Genomic DNA, 15,354 nt, shown 5'->3' on the forward strand with positions numbered 1-15,354 from the left:
GAGACAGGGCTTCAAAATAGCATATAAGCCTGGGCAAACCCTTCAATCACACCTAAGCCAGCCAGCTACCAAGAGGGACAAATTCCAACAATCAGGAATATATAAACTTGAATGTCAAAGTTGTGATGCAGTATACATAGGCATGACATGCAGGAATTTTGAAACAAGATACAAAGAACATATCAGATGTTGGAAGTATGAAACAAACCATTCCACATTTGCAGAGCATTTAAAACACTACAACCATCATCCTACAAACATGGAACAAGAAATGAAAATAATGAGAATAAGCAACCATGACAAACATCTTATACAAATGCAAGAAAACTTCCACATCCAGAAAGCCATAGCAGAAAACAAACATGTGATAAATGAACAAACACACATCAGCACAGCCTCCCTACTACACTTATAAAGTAAATGATAACATAAATATAAATATATATGTATAACACCAAAATACAGACACACACACACACACAGCACAGAAAAAATATATATCACACCAAAACACACACATGCACACACACATACACAGGACAAAAACAAAAATAAATAAATACAATAAAATAAAATAAAATTAAATTAATACGACACCAAAACACACACACACACACACACACACACACACACACACACACACACAAATGCATACACGAACAGACCACAGATACTTCAATAGTTACACTCATAAATTTGGCAGTAATATTCGATCTTTGGCAAAAACATTTGACAGTCGGCAACAGAAACCAAAACATTGCATTAAAACAAGCGTTCAGTGCATAGTGCTGTGGAATGCGGAAAAAACAGCAAATTGGCGCTCATAGGAAGAAGAACAACACCAAAAATGCAACAGGAGCGTAATATGTAAGAACCTGTCTACGCAACCTGTAAGTACAGTTCAAAACATCACTACTTAATAGGAAATACCAACCACCAGAACTGTTTATAACCTATAGGCACAGTGACAAAAATGTAAATAAAATAGCTAACATATGTACATATTCCAGGCCACTGATGATGCCTTGCAGAAAATAAAGGCGAAACGCGTATGGCACTAAAATTGTGTTTTATTCAGTTGCTGTCAGACGGTCCATAAGTGAAAATTATCAATATACCGTAGTATTACGCGCAACTGAGGAGGACAGGACCACAAAAGTTGAAGATGTAAAATCAGAAGTGTTTCTTCGTTGCTTTTTAACGGTCCAGTTACAACAAATGTAGTAGAAGTAATTTGGCAAGTTTATACATCCTCTGGTAGCCATTGTCCATAAAACAACTTAACAACACAAGAAAACAGTCACTACTTTAAAGGACTAGTAACAACAACACGTGAACAGCATAGAGTGAAGAGGTACTGTGAACTGAAGGACAATAGCACAAGGTCACTTCTTGGTGATGGCGGGGGAAGTGGTAGCGCGACGGACAGGCACTGACATGAAAATACTGGTGGTTTCTCCTAATTAATCTTTATTTTACGTATGTCCAGTATAAAAACGGCAAAATAACAGTTTGTGGAGATCCTAAAAACCGAAATTCAAACTCATTAGAGTGCTGAAATATAGAAAAAAGCTAAAATGAGACAAGCAGTTCGTGAAATAACTGTACGTGATGGAATTTTTTCACTATTTTTCCCGAAATCAGCGTTGACAACACTATAAAAATCACTTAATAAATTTGAAACAATTTTTATGTCACAGACCTGTGTTTTGCTGGATGTATTCCAATCTCTGTCTTTCTCTATAGTTTTGACCCTCTGCAGTTCCCCCCCCCCCCCCCCCCTAGGACCATGGAAGTCATTCCCTGATGTCTCAACAGATGTTATACCTTCCTGTACCTTCTTATTGTCAGTTTTTCCTCATATTCCTTTCCTCACCGATTCTACGGAGGACTTCCACATTCCTTAATCAGTCCACCTATCTTCAACATTTTCTATAGCACTATATCTCAAAAACTTCGATTCTCTTCTGTTACGACTTACCCATTTACCCACTGGCCATGTCTCAGAAATTTCGTCCTCTAATTAAGGCCTGTGTTTGATACTATTAGACCTCTCTTAGCCAGTAATGGCCTTTTTGTCAGTGCTAGTCTGTTTTTTTATGTCCTCCTTGCTCTTGCCGTCATTGGTTATTTTGCTACCAAGATAGCGGAATTCCTTAACTTCGTCAGCTTCGTGATCACCAATTGTCATGTCAAGTTCCTCCCTGTACTAATTGCTACTACTTCTCATTACTTTCGTCTTTCTTCGATTTAATCTCAGAGCGTATTCTGTATTCATTACAATATTCTTTCCATCAAACAGATCCTGTAATTCTTCTTCCCTTTCACTGAGGACAATAATGTTATCAGCGAATCTTATCATTGATATCCTTTCACCTTGAATTTTAACACCAATTTTGAACCTTTCTTTTGTTTTCGTCGTAGCTTCTTCGATGTATCTGTTGAACAAGAGGAGTGAGAGGCTACATCCCTGTCTTACGCCCTTTTTAATCCGAGCATTTTGTTCTTGGTCTTCCACTCTTATTGTTCTCTCTTGGTTCCTGTACGTACTGTATATTACCCATAATTCCCTATAGCTTGCCCCTATTTTCCTCAGAGTTTCCAACATCAAGCACCAATTTGCACTGTCGAACGCTTTTCCAGGTCTACAAATACCATGAGCTTCCATTATCAGTTGCAACGCCAGAACTGCCTCTCTAGTGTCTCTACGTTTCCTAATGCGAAACTGATTGTCATCCAAGAGATCTTCAGTTATCTTTTCCATTCCTCTGTGTATTATTACTGCCAACAACTTCGACGCAACAGCTGTTAAGCTGACTGTGCGATAATTCTCGCACTTGTCGGTTCTTGCAATATTCGATATTGTGTGGATGATGTTTTTCCCAAAGGCTCATACATTCTACACCAACGTGAATCGTCGTTTTGATGCTACCTTCTCAAGTTATTTCAGAAATGCTGATGGAATGTTATCTAATCCTTCTTACAAAGCTCTTTTCAATTCTGGGTCTAATTCTGTATCCCCTATCTCTTCTATACTGATTTCTGTTTCTTTTTCTATTACGTCATCAGAGACGCCTTCAATGTACTGTTTCCACCTATCCGCTCTTGTACTCTTTGCACCTATCCGCTCTTTTCTCTGCTCTTAATAATGGAAATTGGAATTACTATTGCACTCTTAATGTTACCACCCTCGCTTTTAATTTCACCGAAGGTTATTTTGACTTTTTTACATGCTGTCATTCCTTCCGAGAATCATTTCTTTTTAGATTTCTTCACACTTTTCGTGCAGCACTTTGCCTTAGCTTCCCTGCACTTCCTATTTACTTCATTCCTAAGTTTATATTTCCGTATCCCTAAATATCTCTGAACGGTTTCGTAATTGCTTCTTTCTTCAATCAATTCAAATATTTCATCTGTTATCTATGGTTTCTTCGCAATTACCTATGTTTTTCCCTCCAACTTCTGTCATTGTCTTTTTTAGAGATTTCAATTCCTCTTCACCACACCATTAAAAGGACTCCGATACAAGTATCAACGTTAAACATTGTGTACACACAGGTACATAAGACGCACATTTACAAATACCTTACAAGTGTCAACAACAGCGGGAGCTCTGTGGTGAAGGCTGTCTTTCTGTGATGTTCGCTCATCATTTATTACCGTTTGTGTTTACCTTTGACTGTGGTGAAACATAGTGTTTACAACTGTCTCCTACATCACCCATACTGAACGTGTTGGTGTGAGATTGTATTGGCATCAGAACAACGTTAGTGATACTGTGGAGCATGAAGAATGTAAACAGAGAAATTATTCCGCGTGCAAAATGGTAGACGTTGTATTTTGTTGAGGTTTAGTCAACGACGTTAATCGACAGTCGAGTGTTATAAATATCGAACGGCATCCTCAGTGTCGCAGCCCATTTTAAAATACATTCAGCAGGTTGTTCCAGCGACCTGTGGCCAAGGGAACATTCGTGAGAAGCACAAGGGATTGCGGTAGAACTATCACGGTTCGCGCGCCGTGTACTGAAGAACTAGAATAGCGATGAGCGAACGATGATCCCGAACCAAGTGTACGGCGTACAGGAGCACCTAAAGGCCTGAAATACACTTCTGCGCACTGCACGTACACTTATGTCGTTCATGTGCAAGCTCTCAGGCCAGACTAGATTCTAAGACGGGGCTGAAGATCCGCATTTCACAGAGTGCAATTTATTTAGGGATGTGACGGGATTAATAAAAAATCGGATAGTAATGTGTCACATTAATCACGTGCGGGTAAATACAAATGATGCTCGCTTTACTATCTATATGTGAACAGGAACTGTGGGCCACAGGTGCCTGGCGCTATAACTTTAGAAACAAATGACAGGCGCTGTTTACCACCTATGTCTCTCCTAAAGAAAACTGATGTGGTTATTGCCAGTGGGGCACTACCCTATTTTCTATAAACTTAACGCCGCCCGAACAGGCTAGAAGGCTCAACGGTACCGACCGGCCGCCGTGTCATCCTTAGCTCACATGCGTCAGTGGATGCGGATGTGGAGATCAGCACACCACTCTCCTGGGCCAATGTCAGTTTACGAGACCGGAGCCGCTACTTCTCACTCAAGTCGCTCCTCAGTTTGCCCCACAAGGGCTGAGTGCACTCCGCTCGCTATAGTCTGTCTGTAAACTGAAGAGCGAGCAGCGCCTTTGGTGGGGGAAGTGGCCTTTCCCGGAAGAACGCTGCCACTGGCCTACAGGGCCACCCAAAATCAGTTGCCCTGTTACCCGTCTAGCGGTGTAGTTCAGCGTGCAGTGATATACTGATATACGTCGTTTCTGTTTGTGGAATCTTTGTTGCCAGCGTCAGTCAGTTGACTTTGTGTACTCACTGATATACTTCAGTATCCCGAAGTGATGGATAATCGCCCTGCATTGCAAGAAAATGTGCGGAATACGAAGAAGAGGAGGTATTTGCGGAGTAACGAGCGTTCGATCGTCTCTAACGTTATTACAGCGTGTGTTAAGGAGGCAACACAAAAAGAACTGTTGGTTAACATTAACAGCCCCAATCAAAGGGCTGCAGTTTATGCAAACGTCAGCCTCGCCACTATAGGACGCATAAGGAAGGAACGTGAAAACAAGCCGCATGGTTTAATGGAATCGCCGCGAAGGAAAACTGATAATTTAGGGAGGAAACCCATCGTCATAGACAGTTTCACAAAATCAGTCATTCGACAAACGATCGAGGACTTTTACATAAACCAAAAAATAGTGCCGACATTACGGAAATTGCTTAATGCCGTGAAACAAAAAATACATTTTCCTTGGCAGAAAGATGTTTTACACAAGACATTGCGTGAAATGGGATTTACCTGGAAAAGATCTGTAAGTAAACGAAAGATTCTCGTAGAAAGAACGGATATAATTGACTGGCGATGTAAGTATCTGATCCAAGTGAGGAAATTAAGGGAGCTAGGCAGAAAATTCTTTTATATTGATGAAACTTGGGTGGACAATAACATTACTTACAGAAAATGTTGGCAGGGCCCTGGCGTTGAGGGCATTATGGACAATGTTAGCGGAAGCAATAGGATTATAGTGGTGAATATTGGATCAAAAGATGGGTTCTTACCCAACGCACAGTTGGTTTATAAAGCGGGTTGTGCAACAGGAGACTACCATGGGCAAATGAACTACGAAAATTTTTCTAATTGGATATCGAATAAAGTGATTCCGAATCTGCCACCGAACTGTGTTATTGTTATGGACAACGCTTCATATCACAACAAGGAACACAACAAAGCTCCAACTAGGTCCTCGAATAAAAGCGAAATGATTGAATGGTTATTAAAAAATAAGGTGGAAGCTGAGTTGACAATGAGAAAAACAAAATTATTTGATTTAATTAAACAACATAAGCCGGAAGACAAAGTATTTGAAATTAATAAAATACTTGAAGCCCATGGACACACTGTGCTGCGACTTCCACCATACAACTGTGACTTAAATCCAATTGAAATGGCGTGGGCAAAGCTCAAGAATTTCGTCAGAGGAAGAAATATTCTTGGAGATATTTGCATGACGAAGTTGCTGCAGTTGGTGAAAGAAGGTATGTAGACATTTTCTGAGCTTCCATGTTTTATTCCGAACTAAATTTTGCCGTAACCGAAAGAGAGCGTATACAAAAACTTGTCCCAATTGTTACAGGTTTTGAAACGATAAGTCAAGATGACTGGAGTGCATACTGCCTCCATGTGGAGAAACTTGAAAGAGAATATTGGGTTAAGGATGGGGTTATGGAAGACGTAATAGACGCTATAGTTATTAATTTAGAAAGTGATGACGACGAGGACGACGACGACGACGACAGTAATGATAGTGACAATGTTGATGATGACCTCTAAAATACGATGTATGTAAACAGGCAATGAATATTTTTTTGAAAAATATGTTGTGTGTTCTTTCAAGCCTGACTCTGCTCATACACTATGAAATTTCTTTTGGTAGAAATGTAGTACATGGTAGTAAAAGATTTTCCAAGATAAATACAGTCAAATGTTGTCCAAAGCAATAAATACCATTATCACTTGTTGTACAAAACCAGGAATAACTTGAGAGCTTCATGGTAAAATCAATTAACGTTTCGCTAGCAGAACGTGATTCAATCACGTAATACATTTAATGCCTAGAGAACAGCAGCATTTGAATATACTCTGTCACTAAAACTCTATCTCGGTTACTATTCACATGATTCTAAGGAATATTGCTTAAAACATGTGTGCAATAGCTAATCTAAACACTACTGAAATTTCTTTCGAGACACGTATACCGATTCTGGACTTCTATGTAAAAAGCTTGACATACAAGGTGCGTTCACATATTAATTTTTATTTTTTGGTAAGAACTTTACTTGTTAATCTACAACAATGTTATCCTATTCAAAATATTCCCCAGTACATGCTATACACTTATGCCAGTTCTTTTTCCAATTCCCAAAACACTTTAGGAATTATTTCCTCGGGATAGTTCATAGGCCTTTTGACTGCATTTTTAATCTCACCCATTCTTGTAAAACTGCTGTCCTTTAAGGCCTGCTTTGAAATGTTTATACCACTTGTGTGTTCTGGGTTTACTCATAAGAGACTCACCAAAAGCAATATTTAACATTCCTAAAAATTTGATACACTTTATTCCATTCTTATAACAAAATTTAGTACAGATTCTCTAATCTATTTTTATACAAAACAAATAATAGTTGATGCTACCAAAACACATATAACTTTTTTGACAACTGAGAGCCGGCCGCGGTGGTCTAGCGGTTCTGGCGCTGCAGTTCGGAACCGCGGGACTGCTACGGTCGCAGGTTCGAATCCTGCCTCGGGCATGGGTGTGTGTGATGTCCTTAGGTTAGTTAGGTTTAAGTGGTTCTAAGTTCTAGGGGACTTATGACCTAAGATGTTGAGTCCCATAGTGCTCAGAGCCATTTGAACCATTTGACAACTGAGAACTGGGTAAATACCCAATATGCAAAACATTGCACAGATACTTTTCAGACATGTTTACGAAGAGAGTGGCAAAAAAGCAGTGCAAACAGAACTAATACAAAACACGGAATTATAAATTTCTGCTTACTTTTTAAACACTCTTCGTGTTGCAAGAATTGTTAAGTTCCAATGCAGACCCTTTAAAGAAAACTTCTACATTTTAGTAAGAACAAGCCTTAAATTCTACAGGTTGATTGCACTATATCTGGTTCGTCTTACGAATAGAGGAACATACATTCACATGAAGAGGCATTCGGTTCTATGTTTGTAGTAGAATACTGACTTCCGTTCTTATGTTAATATTATTTACTCTATAATGTTTTGTTTCGAAGAAGCTATCGTCTTTTGTTTTCCTTATACTCTTAATGCATTTGTCTAAAAATAAACACAGCCGGGACGTATCTGTACGCGGCGTCGCCACAGATATGAAGCGTGCTCCGCCGCAGGGCCGGTACTACGTTGTGAAACAGCCTGTAGAAGCGCCCTGTGACGTAGCAGGGTAGGCAGAGTGGGGACTCGCTTGCTCGCTCTTCAGTTTTTTATAACAGCGCTCGGCAGACCGGATGATCAACCATCCAAGTGCTAGCCCAGCCCGACAGCGCATAACTTCGGTGATCTGACGGGAACCGGTGTTACGACTGCGGCAAGGCCGTTGGCTACACATTAGTTAATACAGACGATTAATAAGCGAGGTCCAGTAGCGAAGCCTCAATCACTTAGATTACTGGTTATGATGATGTTTAAAGAGGTTCGTGCACTCCTCATTAGTCGATTACATCCACACGTCGTAGGGTCATGTGTCCCGTACATGTTCCCAAACCCGTGAGAGTCAGATGTATTTGCAGGAGTTTGTGAGTCATTGAGAAGGATGGCTGAAGGATGTGTGAGAATGAGAGGTAACCACATTGCACACGTCGCACAGTATCAACAAACAGATCACAATTGTAACGTAGAATAACTCATATGTTAAGTTTTCTTTATAGAGTTACCTCCTTTAAGAATAGGGGACTTTTCCTAAATGCGCTGAATGCGATCTATAACATACAGAAGAATGGAAAAGGAAATTGAGGATCAGTTAAATGACGATCATTTTGGCTGTAGAAAAGTTAAAGGCATCAGAGAAGCAGCTCTGACGTTCCGGTTGATAATGGAAGCAAGACTGAAGAAAAATCAAGATACGTCCATAGAAATAGCGTTCGACAATGTAAAATGGTGCGAGATGTTCGAATTCTGAGAAAAGTAGAGATATTCTATGGGAATGATGGGTAATGTACAATATGTACAAGAAGCAAGAGGGAACAATAAGAGTGGAAGACTAAGAACAAAGGGCTCGGATTAAAAAGTATGTAAGGCAGAGATGTAGTCTTTCATCCCTCTTGTTCAATCGATACATCGAAGAATCAGTGACGGAAATAAAAGAAAGTTTCAAGAGTGGTGTTAAAATTCAAAGTGAAATGACATCAATGATACGATTCGCTGATAACATCACTGTCGTCAGTGAAAGTCATAAGAATTACAGCATGTGCAGAATGGAATGAGGCAACGACCTTGCCGCGGTGGATACACCGGTTCCCGTGAGATCACCGAAGTTAGGGGCTGTCGGCACTTGGATTTGTGACTATCCAGGCCGCCATGCACTGTTGCCGTTTTTCGGGGTGCACTCAGCCTCTTGATGCCAATTGAGGAGCTACTGGACCGAATAGTAGCGGCTTCGGTCGAGAATACCATCATAACGACCGGGAGAGTGGTGTGCTGACCCCACGCCCCTCCTATCCGCATCCTCATCTGAGGATGACACGGCGGTCGGATGGTCCCGGTAGGCCACTCGTGGCCTGAAGACGGAGTGCTTTAAAGTGTGCAGAATGGAATGAACAATCTAATGAACACAGAATATGAACTGAGAGTAAATCGAAAAAAGACGAAAGTAATAACAAGTAGCAGAAATAAGAACAGCGAGAAACTTAACATGAGATCTGGTGATCACGAAGTAGCTGAAGTTAGTTCTCCTACCTAGGTAGGAGAATTCTCCTACCTAGGTAGCAAAATAACCCATGACGGACGGAGCAAGGATGACATCAAAAGCAGGGAAAAAGAGTACTGCTGGCCAAGGGAAGTATACTAGTATGACACACAGGCCTTAATTTGAAGAATACATTTCTGAGAGTGCACGTTTGGGGCACAGCATTATATGGTAGTAAAACATGGGCTGTGGGAAAGCTGGAACAGAGATGTGGTGCTACAGAAGAATGTTGAGAATTATGTGGGCTGATAAGGTAAGAAATGAGGAGGTTCTCCGCAGAATCGGTGAGGAAAGGAAACACTGACAAAAAGAAAGGAGAGGATGATAGGAAATCTGTAAAGACACCAGGGAATAATTTCCATGGTACTAGACGGAGCTGTAGAGGGTAAAAGCTGTAGAGGAAGACAGAGATTGGAATGCGGTGGTGTTACATCAGTGGCCAGCGATAAGATGGTGGCCCGCTACGTCTTCTGTGTGGAATCTGTAAGGCGGCGTTCGATGAGCTGGGATTGCTCGCGTCGGGAATGCACCGGAGTATTTCACCGATGTGGAAGGTCGGCCACCCTGATATATGCTGTAGATCAAGCTGTACACATGTTAACTCTTGCCACTGACGGTGCTTGTTATTAGTTCCACTTCTGCTCGGATACGTCAGAAGTGGGGTTACCATTGAACTCGTTAGTTCTACACAGTTGTGCTTAAATGAGAAAAATCGCCCCAATCTGTGTCGCCTGGCCACCAAGAGCTGTTGCAGGACGAATTGATTCACGGATCCAGTTATATGGCTCCTTCCGTGTATAGCGGTTTCACGACTATGACGAGTGGGGCCTGAAGAAGGCATCAATATAATGCCGAAACTGGTAGCACATAGAAGTTCATAAAATAAAATAAATTTCTACAATGCTTACGGCTGTTGGTAAATTATTGCATGAAGAAGTTCATGCCAGCCGTCGTCCCACGGTCCATAATGGATCAACGAAGATTAAGCGAGAATGGTTTGCGGCATATCTTGCATTGTGTCTTCTTTAACTGTGTAGCTTTTGTGTGAAATATTAATTATGCGGCAAGCAAATTAATTGCTGTTTAGTTATGGTAAAAACGGAAGAAATAGTTATCCTTTAAATTATCGTTTTAATCAATTTTTTGAATTCCAGACAAGTTGGTTTTACTGAACTAGAAAATTGTAAGCCGTAGACCGGTTTCTCACAATTTCTGTACTATTAATGCTCTTTACCATTATAATAAACGCAGTTTACTTTCTTAATTATAAAAAGCACTCCGTCACAGGCCTCGAGTGGCCTGCCGGGACCATCCGACCGCCGTGTCATCCTCAGTGGAGGATGCGGATAGGAGGGGCGTGGGGTCAGCACACCGCTCTCCTGGTCGTTATGATGGTATTCTTGACCTAACCTAACCTAACCTAACCTAACCTAGTACTAATCGGTTGAGTAGCTCCTCAATTGGCGTCACGAGGCTGAATGCACCCCGAAAAATGGCAACAGCGCATGGTGGCCTGGATGGTCACCCATCCAAGTGCCGACCACGCCCGACAGCGCTTAACTTCGGTGATCTCACGGGAACCGGTGTATTCACCGCGGCAAGGCTGTTGCCTGTCTTAATTATAAGGATCAATAAACGAATATCGACTCACACGGACTCTTCCACTTCTGTGAGACCAATTTGGCATTTCACTCTGAATGTTATTTTACTGTCCATGTGAGGTTTTCGTAAGTACTGGTACTTATTTTCTTTCTCCATCACAATAGACTTATGGGCAGTCCCAAAGGGTGAAGAAGTTGTAAAGTGCCACTTCTTTTGTCGGTATGGGTACGGCGTAAAGACAAGCCCCGGCACGCCAGTCGGGAACGACAGAACAGAGAACGCTGTAATAAGAAGTCAGCCAATCGCACGCTGACGACCTCCCTCCAGGACGACAACGCGACAGCAGTGGTCCCTATGTGAAGGGGACATAAGCGCCGCGCCAGACTGGTCGCGGCCCACTTCAATCAAATAGCAGCTTCATGATCAGGCACTTGTATAGCAGCCATTTACACTGAAGAAGCTTGTTTATTTCGTAGGTCGCTGTTTGCTTGCGAAACATCTGTGTAATCACAACGTTAAGTATTGTAATCTTTTCCATTTTTAATAATACTCATTAATACGATTTGTTTGAATGTTGTCTAGCGATCCGAGAAAGCAGGTTTCCTAGACACCCTGTATTTGACGAGTAGGCTGGATTTAACAGGTATACCTCACTTGTGCTTTACGTAGTCTGGTTTCTTCTTGGATGGCTTCTATGCATTTATGTACAGGTTGGTCAGAAATAGTCTGGAAACCTTGTAAGAGTATTGCAGGATAGGTTGTGGTGAGAAATAATTGTTAAGAAAAATATTCGCTACGTTGGGCTGTTTCCGATGCAGTTAACATTGTAGTTAGCCAATCAGGCCGTTGCGCGCGCATATTCAAATGACCCGTCATATACAATTATACGTAAAACATGGTATCTGTTCTTTCGAATATGTCCGAAAGAACAGATTCCATTGGTGATCTTGCACCTCTCGAAGAATGAAATTACAGTGAAATCCAGACCTTTTAGCTGCTTACAGGCGTTGATAAATACCAATGGTGAGAGATGAAAATGTGTGCCCCGACCGGGACTCGAACCCGGCATCTCCTGCTTACATGGCAGACGCTCTATCCGACTGAGTCATCGGGGACACCGAGGATAGTGCGACCGCAGGGACTTGTCTCTGGCACGCTCCCCGTGAGACCGATACTTCCAACTTACGGTCCACACACTATATTTGTAGTGCCCCTGCCCCTTATACTCTTTACTTGTGGCAGTCAATCTACCAATTCCTGTAAGAGTTCGGGCAATGTGAGTGCATCCGCATTGAAGAAGATCATTGGCCGGTAAGCCTTATCTATATGAAGATGGTATCTGTTCTTTCGGACATGTCCTCGTTGATATTTATTGTGAGTTGTATTCACAGCGTAGATGATAGCTAACGAGACTGCTCAGCTTTGGCTCGGGTCGAATCCTTACTATCGTACCATGTCCAATTTTTGTATCCCTCTCTTGTTCGGTTTAGCAAACCAAACGAAGAACACCTTTGGCGACACCGTCTCTGGCGGGCCGCTTGAATTTGCGCGCACAACGCCCTGATTACCTAACTTCAATGTTAATTAGCTAGGAAACTGCACAAAGTATCGAATTTTTCTTAACGGTAATTTCGCAGCACAGCCTGCACTGCAATACCTTTACAAGCTTCTCAGACTGTGTCTGACCGCCCTGTGTATGTGGAAGTTGCGACAGGAATTATTTCGACATCAAATTGTATTTGGATTCTTTTCAGCAGGAGCGCAGCTTCCTTCTAACAAGGAGCTGAAAAAACTAGGTTCAGTTCCAGTAAGCAATAGTTTTACAATTACCCATGAATTATGTAATGGAAAAAAATATATAGTCAGATGAGAGCTTTGAAAGAGGGAGAATATGGTTGTTGCTACAAGGATAGTTTCCAGAAATGCTATTCTATATTCGCGTTGAATAGTGGTCCTACCCGGATTGCTGACTTTCACTGGCAGAGAGGTACAAAATGGTTTATCCGTGCGCATCCCACCAACCGACTCGACGTTTCCCTTCGGAGCTTGCAAGCTTCACCGAGACTCTTTACTAGGCTGCAGCACCGGCTTCTCTGACAGAAATATACAGAGGTCAGTCTTAGTGGCGTTTGAAAAGACTTTCAGAAATCTCTCATAGGTAGTGATAAATAGGCCCCGATTCTTTGAAGAGTGCAGAATGTCTATTTCTAAAGAACAATAAAACGAACTTAATAACGCGAGTTGACACCAAAATAAGAAGAAAATTCAGCGCTATACAGAGAAATTAGGACCTACGTATCGACATACTGCTTGCACAATATGACTTTATCTCTTCGTAAATAGTATTGACTGGCAACGGCCTTGCCGCAGTGGATACACTTCCCGTGAGATCACCGACGTTAAGCGCTGTCGGGCGTGGTCGGCACTTGGATGGGTGACCATCCAGGCCGCCATGCGTTGTTGCCATTTTTGGGGGTGCACTCAGCCTCGTGATGCCACTTGAGGAGCTACTCGGCCGAATAGTAGCGTCTTCGGTCAAGAATACCATCATAACGACCGGGAGAGCGGTGTGCTGACCCCACGCCCCTCCTATCCGCATCCTCCACTGAGGATGATACGGCGGTCGGATGATCCCGGTAGGCCACTCGTGGCCTGAAGACTGAGTGCATAAAATAGTATTGATTACATTAAACATGTGTTAGACTTCCATTCATACACTGAGGTGACCAGGTCATGCGATACCTCCTAATCGTGTCGGAACTCCTTTTGCCCGGAGTAGTGGAGCAGCATGACGTGGCACGGACTCAAAAAGTCGTGGGAAGTACTTTGAGCCAGGCTGTCTTTGTACTTTTTTTTATTTTACACCTCTGGTTCCGTAGGACAAAATTGGGAGCAAATCTCCAAGGTCATGGAACGTATCAGTACATGAAATTACAACATAAAGGTAATAACAGGTAAAATAAAATGCTTAAGAATCCAAAAAAAGTCAAGGAATTAGATTATGTAAACGCAATCAACTATATAACACAGGAATCAGCTTAATTTTCCATTGAACTCGTCGACAAAATAGAACCAGTGACCCATGAGGAAAGTCTTCAGTTTCGATTTGAAAGCAAGTGGATTACTGCTAAGATTTCTGAATTCTTGTGGTAGCTTATTGAAAATGGATGCAGCAGTATATTGCACACCTTTCTGCACAAGGGTCGAGGAAGTGCGATCCACATGGAGATTGGATTTCTGCCCAGTATTAACTGGGTGAAAGCTGCTTATTCTTGGGAATCAGCTAGTATTGTTAACAAGAAATGACAGTAACGAATGTATATATTGCGAGGCCAATGTCAAAATACCCAGACTCGTAGACAGGGTTCGTGAAATTACACCACTTATTGCCCGAACGGCCCGTTTTTGAGCCAAAAATATCCTTTTAGACTGGGAAGAGTTACCCCAAAATATAATACCATAGGACATAAGCGAATGAAAATAAGCAAAGTAGACTACCTTTCGTGTTGAACGATTCTTACTTCCGATACCGTTAGAATAGCAAAAATGGTAGCATTAAGTCTTTTAACAGGATCCTGAACGTGGGATTTCCACGACAGTTTACTATATTTCTCAGTGGTTAGCACACTGGACTCGCATTCGGGAGAACATCGGTTCAATCTGCGTCCCGCCATCCTGACTTAGGCTTTCCGTGATTTAGCCTACATCGTTCCAGGCAAATGCCTTGACGGTTCCTTTGAAAGGGCACGGCCGACTTCCTTACCCATCCTTCCCTAATCCGATGACACGGATGACGTCGCTGTTTGGTCTCTTCCCCCGAACAACCCAACCCTCAACTATCTTTCTGCACACTTATAAGTTTTAACTGTTCAGTTTCACTAATCATATGCCCATTCTGTGAAATTATAACGTCGATTTTTGTTCAATTGTGTATTAGAAACTGTAAAAAAACCCGAGTCTTACTGCGATTTAGCGTTAGTTTATTTTCTACAAGCCATGAACTTATGTCATGAACTGCACTCTTTGAAATCTGGCTAATGTTGCACACAACACTCTTTACTACCAACCTAGTCTCATGAGAAAACAGGAACATTTTAGGATCACCTGTAATACTAGAAGGCATATAATTTATATAAATATTGTACAGCAGTGGCCCAAGCACTGATCTCTGGGGCAACCCCCCCACCCACCCCTTTTGGCT

The 15,354-nt window shown here is 41.9% G+C and overlaps 1 protein-coding gene and 1 pseudogene across 1 annotated transcript; one reads left to right on the plus strand and one right to left on the minus strand.

The window, feature by feature from the left end:
* Positions 1-5,348: 5,348 nt before the first annotated feature.
* On the plus strand, positions 5,349-6,334 carry LOC124790062 (the record flags this gene model as incomplete). Its single annotated transcript, XM_047257626.1, has 2 exons — positions 5,349-6,096; positions 6,195-6,334. Coding segments are annotated over exons 1-2 (888 nt in total), but the record flags the coding sequence as incomplete, so codon positions are not given.
* A 4,710-nt stretch (positions 6,335-11,044) lies between these two features.
* On the minus strand, positions 11,045-11,162 carry LOC124790685 (annotated as a pseudogene).
* Between the last annotated feature and the right edge of the window lie 4,192 nt (positions 11,163-15,354).

The sequence above is a fragment of the Schistocerca piceifrons genome, chromosome 3 (genome assembly GCF_021461385.2).
Source record: "Schistocerca piceifrons isolate TAMUIC-IGC-003096 chromosome 3, iqSchPice1.1, whole genome shotgun sequence".
NCBI classification, from domain to species: domain Eukaryota; kingdom Metazoa; phylum Arthropoda; class Insecta; order Orthoptera; family Acrididae; genus Schistocerca; species Schistocerca piceifrons.